Source organism: Octopus bimaculoides, chromosome 2, assembly GCF_001194135.2.
Source record: "Octopus bimaculoides isolate UCB-OBI-ISO-001 chromosome 2, ASM119413v2, whole genome shotgun sequence".
Lineage (NCBI taxonomy): Eukaryota > Metazoa > Mollusca > Cephalopoda > Octopoda > Octopodidae > Octopus > Octopus bimaculoides.
In genome coordinates, this window is record NC_068982.1 from 189,769,022 (window position 1) to 189,775,906 (window position 6,885).

The window sequence follows — 6,885 nt, forward strand, 5'->3', positions numbered from 1 at the left end:
ATATATATATACATACATATACATATATACATACCCCCCATATATATATTTACATATATATATGTGCACACTCACACATGCGCGTGCACATACACATATATGTATGCGTATACTCACACACACACACGTGTGTGTGTGTATATACATACACATATATTGCCATTTCAGTTCCACCCTCTCGTTCTTTCTCTCACCTCTTCCTACGCCCTCCTCCTTTCCACTCCCACTATTCCTCATACCTATATCCCGTCTGCTTCCTTTCTGCAAACAGCGTTTTTCTTATTGCTTTTGTTTGTTTTTGATATGTTTCTTTACATCTTCATAAAGCACCACACTCACTGGTTTCTTCGTCTTATGTACATTAAGCTTAGAAACACTACTACTACTACTACTACTACTACTACTACATAATTACTTTCCCTCTTTCCCCGTCCAGTTTGCCATCTATGAGCGTTCTAAATACTCTGGCTGCCTTCACCTTGTTCTTCAAATTCTAGAGAATTAATCTGAATGAAAGATACCGGAGCTGGCTTGGTTATGCAGCTAAGAACTGGTGCACTATCTTTTAATGTTGAATGTTATATGTTATACGGGAGTGAGTCAGAAAGTAATGCCATTTTGTTTAGGACAGGTACAATTACCAACACAAGAACATGTATCATACATCAAAATGAAGCTGGTCCCCTGTGGATCACATCCCTACTTCTCAGCATAGTCACCGTTTCTCTCAATAGCAATGTTCCACCTTCGAATCAGAGCATGTATCCCTTCCCCATAAAATTCTGTTGTCTGTTCTTTGAGCCACTTCTTCACTACAGTTTTCACTTCCTCATCACTGGACTATCGTCGTCACTGGACTATCATCTCTTCGGCCCCATGAAAGAGGGTTTGAGAGGCAAACATTATTTCAGTTTCCTTCATTTGTTGGCCTTGTGACAGATATAATGATAACAATAGTAATAATAATAATAATAATAATAATAATAATAATAATAATAATAATAATAATAATAATAATAATCAACTTTATTTTCGACAGGTGGAATTAACCGGTAACAGCATTTACGAGTATATCCACCCAGCTGATCACGATGAAATGACAGCGTTACTCACCCTTCCACACGCTTATCACACCCATATACTGCAAGGTAAGCCAAACAGTTTTAATACAATCAATTTTGATTGTTAATATGCTATTTTCCCTTGTAGTGGATGCCTCGGGTACATCAGACAGGTAAAGTGGTGTTAAGATATTCAATACATGTGGCGTTAAACATGTGGCTGGAAACGAGGAGAAGACAATTTAACTTAATAACTAACGTTATTGCAGCATTGACGATGTGAGTGCAATGACTCTCCGTACATGTTTCAGTTTTATTCTTGCTTCATCAGCCGAGAATCTAACTATCTTCTTATCAAAGTCATGAAAACAAAGCGATTGATTATAGAAATGGTAACACAAAGGACACATGACTACACTTGGTTACAAACAAAGCAGATTATTTGATAGTGGAATTTTGTTTAATGTATCTATATAATATTGGCTCATGTTGTAGCGGTTGTTTAAAACCACGTAATCTCTTGTAGAACAGACTTAAGATCTAGGGATCTCCAGAAACACTTGCCTAAGATACCATGCAGTGGGACTGAATCCGGAACCATGTATTTGGGAATCAAACTCCTTACCTCACGGCCACGCCTGCGCCTGTAAGTTAAATGCTTACTGCACCTAGGTTTCTCAAGCGGTCACCCATCTAAGTATTGACAAGACTCGACGTTGCTTAACTTCGGTGATCGGACGAGGACCGGTGAATTCAAAGTGATATGGCCATAAACCACACACACACACACACACACACACACACACACACACACACACACACACACACACACACACACATATTCACAACATCGCCGATTTCTACACAGGCAAGACTGTTGATGAAGCCTAATCTTCTGTGAACAGGACAAATGTACTATAATTATAATTTAATTAATTATTTAATTAATGCTATCTTAATTATTTTACATTCATATATCATTGTATATTTTATTTCATTTTTTCTTCCAGATATTGAAATTGATCGTTCGTTTTTTCTAAGAATGAAATGTGTTTTAGCCAAGCGAAATGCAGGCTTGACTTCTGGTGGATACAAAGTAAGTCAAATTGTTGTTGTTGTTATTGTTGCTGCTGTTTTCATTGTTGTTGTTGTTGTTGTTGTTGTTGTTGTTCTTCTTCTTCTTCTTCTTCTTCTTCTTCTTCTTCTTCTTCTTCTTCTTCTTCTTCTTCTTCTATCATCATCATCATCATCATCATCATCATCATCATCATCATCATCATCATTATTATTATTATTATTATTATTATTATTATTATTATTATCATTATTATTATTATTATTTCGTAACACAGTGTAGGTAACATTGCACCGGAGTTTTTAGTCATCTGTCAAGTCACAAAAACAACCTCAGACAGATACTACTTTCCTTAAGATGTGCGCTGTGCCCAATAAGGCTGCTTTTTGCAAGACATCAATCATGCATGGGATTTCCAGTTGCCTTAAGAAGTCTTGAAGTTTCAATGGGATTGAGCCTAACGTTCCGATCACCACTGGTACCACTTTTACATTAACCCCCTCGCATTCCATACAATCTTGCCATTTCCACTTTCAATTCTGAGTACTTCGTGACTTTTCAACCTCTTTATTCACAGCATTCATGTCATTTGTTATGGCTGCACCAATGATCTGACAGTATTTGTCTCTCATATTCGCTATGACAATATCCGGCCGACGGTGTTCGATTACACGATCCGTCTGAAAACCATAGTCCCAAAGTATCGTTCCTTTCCCATCCTCCTGCATAACTTCACTCGGTACATGCTCATACCACTTCTCTGTCACTTCATATTGGTATTTACGGCATAAGAGCCAATGGAGATACACACACGCTTCATCGTGGCGGCGCTTGTATTCTTTTTGTGTAAAGCTCTCACATCCCCGAACTAAGTGGGTCACATCTTCCACACTCTTTCCACAGAGTCTGCATTTCTGGGTGTCAGAAGTTTTATCGATGTTATACTTCACTGAATTGTAGCGAGAGCCTGGTCTTGTGCAGCAATGGTCAAGCTTTCAGTGGTCCGCTTCAGATCACCTCGCTTAGGCCGTGCTCACGATACTAATTCTAATGAGCCGGCAGAATCCTAAGCACGACAGTCAAGATGAACAGTGACATTTCGTTTGTCTTAAAGCTCTGAGTTCAAATTCTGACAAGGTCAACTTGGACTTCCATTCTTTCGGGGGTTCGATAAAATAAGCACCAGTTCAGTCCTGGAGTTGATGTAATCGGCTTATCCCCACCGCCAAATTTTCGGGTCTGAGTAGAAAGGATAATCAACATCATCATCATTTACGTAATCTTATTTCCATTCCATATTTTCAATACACAATCGACTGCAATATTTATTTTCATATTGATATATTGTATTGAGTGTAATCTACATAATGTGTGTACTGACATCAGGGGGCACTGTTTGCTGTATATTCTATATGGGTATGTATATGTGTGTCCTACGATAAAGAACTCTGAAATCTGTTTGAGATCTTGAATAATAAAATAAATAAAACAAATAACTTTCTTTCAACACGTAAATACTGAATAGTATAAGAGATAAAATCCTTTTAAGAACAGGAAAATTTGCCGGCACCAGCCATGAGAATCGAACTCACACCCCTTTAATATCCGCTTGGAGTGCTCGTCCCATTAAGCCAAACTGCCGACCGGCAAATTCTTCTGCAATTTTAGAGGTCATCCAGAAACGTTAGATGTCAAACAGATTACGTCAAAGGAAAATAAGATATGAATGGCACAGCTAGAACGCCTTTTTGTTATAGATGTGCTTGAATCAAGACCTACCCAGACAAACATAAGTTTTATTTCGCAGCGTTGAAATGTATTGTAGAACAAGTAGAAGGGCATATTTTTTCAACACGTAAATACTGAACAATATATATAAAAGAGGAATTTGCCGGTCGGCAGTTTGGTTTAAAGAGTAGAGCACTCCAACCGAACATTGGACGGTTGTAAGTTCGAGACTCTTGGTCAGTTGCCGGCAAATCTTTCTGCCCTTAAAAGGATTTTATCCTTTATATATACTGTTCATTATTTACGTACTGAAATTTTTTTTATCTTTCTACTTGTTCTACATTTCAACACTTCAAAAACAAACTCATGTTTGTTTACACAGGACGTAATAAAAAATACTTATTTTTATCGTAAACAAAAATGTTGTCGTTACCACCAGCACCGAGGTGGAGCGGAGTTCATAGCTCTTGGACTAGTTATCATGGTAGTCGCGGTCGCGAGTCCTCGTTCTTTTTGTTTATGTTAGCTGGTCATTGTATGTTGCTGTCGGTTTTTTCTCTTTCTGTTTTTTTCTTTTTTGTTTTTTTTTTGTAATTGCGCTCTGGCTTGGTCACTGTTCTGCAACTGTCTGCTGACTGCCGTTGTGGTGTTGGTCAGAAAAAGCGCGCCAGAGATGAAACGATGAAACTGTTGTTAGATCCCGTTCCACATGAAGTCTCTGATGGTCAGATTCTTTGATGACGTTGGCGATATTTTAGCTAATCGCGATCGGATTCTTGAGGTGTATTTTTTGCATCGGATAGTGATCCGGCTTCGATTTCTAAATATTCCAGCTACATATGTAATATGTATGTAATATGTATGTAATATGTATGTAATATGTATGTATGTATGTATGTATGTATGTATGTATGTATGTATGTATGTGTGTATGTATGTATGTATGTGTGTGTGCGTGTGCGCGTGTGTGTGTGTGTGTGTGTGTGTGTATGTGTGTGTGTGTGTGTAAGGGTTTTGTTTCACTTGATCACGGTTTCTGTGGTTTTTGATTCAGTCTCACTCCAAAACACCTCGGGCAATTGTTCAGGTCAACGAAAGCATTGTGAATGAAAGTTGGTATGTGGAAACTGTGTGGAAACCCTTCACCGAGAACGCTGTTGTTCTTGAGAGGTAGACTTAATACATCGTCTGGTTTCACGTGATCGTCACGTGATCTGTCTGACAGAAATTCTCTCTGTCGATGTATTATTCTCTAATCTCGATATAACTTTCTTCTCTATTTCTTAGAAGTCCTGAAAAAGTGTTATGGGCGCTGTCCCTCCTCTCTTGACCTTAGTCCTTAAAATAAACCATTTCAACCAACCAAATTTGTTATTATTATTATTATTATTATTATTATTATTACATGTTGCCAGCTCCCGGTTAAAATTCCAAGCATGTCAGGATCATACTTAGAACCCGGATTCAATTTCTAGTTGCTTGTTGCATTCCATACGGAATTAATTTCTGTGGGAAAGGGATGAATATCACAGCTTCCTCGTTTTTCAAATAAATCCTCGGCATTTTTTCTGCTCAAGAAATTTATAAATTACGCTGATGTTATTGATATTTAGCCATGGGTAGGTCTTGATCAAAGCACATCTATAACAAAAAGGCGTTCTAGCTGTGCCATTCATGTCTTACTTTCCTTTTCAAACATGGTGCATCAAGCACTACGTCATCCAATGTATCTATCCGGAGTAGTGTATCTAGGACTACATTAGCCAATGTTTGTATCTCGACATAGTGTATCTCGGGCTACATTACCCAATGTATCCGTTCTTATAAAAGCAATAAAGTGTTATTTGAGGTAAATTTCTCTGTTACCGATACATAACAACAGGTCAGCCAAAATAGACATTCCCCCATGGCCATCCCACCTGTTTAGGTATATGAAGGACGATTCTGTTTTATGTGCTCTGACTTTACAGAAGACAACACCTTTGAATGAGATTTCATTGTTATTTCTAGCAGATCCAGCGACGACGTTGTGGAGGGTTTCTCGTTAGTTCGATCGATGCTATTTGTCTGTTTTTATAAGTCTGAAGAGCGTCGTGTTTGAAAACGAATGCATCCGCACGTAAACAAAGAGCGTAGGTGTGTATGTGTGTATATGTATGGACGTGGATATGTGCGTATATGTGCGTGTGTGTGTGTGTGTACGTGTGGGGGATGGTGGGGGTGGGCAGTACAATTACAATGAGGCTCAGTGTACACTTTGATACCAGGTGTTTGTTATAGATCAGATGCCGAACGTTTGATCGGCAAACATTAATCCCCTTCCGCGATGATGGTTTAGCGGAAGATCTTTGTCTATAACGGGAACGTTCATTGTCTTTATTTTATCTTATTTTTATTGTTGTGTTTTTTCCGCACTACAAACTAAATTATATGATTGAAATATGTCGTCGTCGTCGACGATCGGACATGAACGGTAGTGGTGTTTCGTTGAGGTGAGACGGGGTGGAGCGACGAGGTGGTGAGTAAAACCTGAAGCTGAGAGACCTTACACAGAAATTGGTCTCGTTGTTATCGGCTCCTCGTTGCAACGGGCGGCCCTTTCCGGTGACAAAAACAACAACAATAACACGGACAATGCAATAAAATGAAAACAGCAGCAACTAACAAACAAACAAACAAGTATATCTTATGAAAATAAAAAGTTGTGTCATGGCATAACTCACAAGCATATAATTATTTATTAAAAAGATATTAAATCAACGCACGTGCGCTTTGTGCGTGTGTATGTGTGTGCGCGCGCGCGCCTGTGAGTGCGTGTGTATCTGTGGGACGTATGTATTTACATGTTTTTACATATAATTTTACAAAATATAGCTTACTCAATTAAACTCGGTTGGGTGTATACATGTACGTTAAATACACACATACATATATGCATATATGCATACACACACACACATATATTCATATACATATGCATATATATGCATACACATACATTTTTGTATATAAACGTATATA

General features: G+C 38.2%; 1 protein-coding gene and 1 pseudogene across 1 annotated transcript in view; one reads left to right on the forward strand and one right to left on the reverse strand.

Moving 5' to 3' along the window:
• Positions 1–1,018: 1,018 nt before the first annotated feature.
• LOC128247091 (circadian locomoter output cycles protein kaput-like) overlaps positions 1,019–6,885 on the forward strand; it is a gene marked incomplete at its 5' end in the record, with an annotated part of 44,079 nt that continues 38,212 nt past the window's right edge. Inside the window, 2 exons of the mRNA XM_052965916.1 lie at positions 1,019–1,148; positions 2,072–2,157. Coding sequence (XP_052821876.1) covers positions 1,019–1,148; positions 2,072–2,157 — 216 coding nt within the window. The remainder of the gene's footprint in view (positions 1,149–2,071; positions 2,158–6,885) is intronic.
• Positions 1,718–1,836, reverse strand: LOC128247203 (5S ribosomal RNA; annotated as a pseudogene).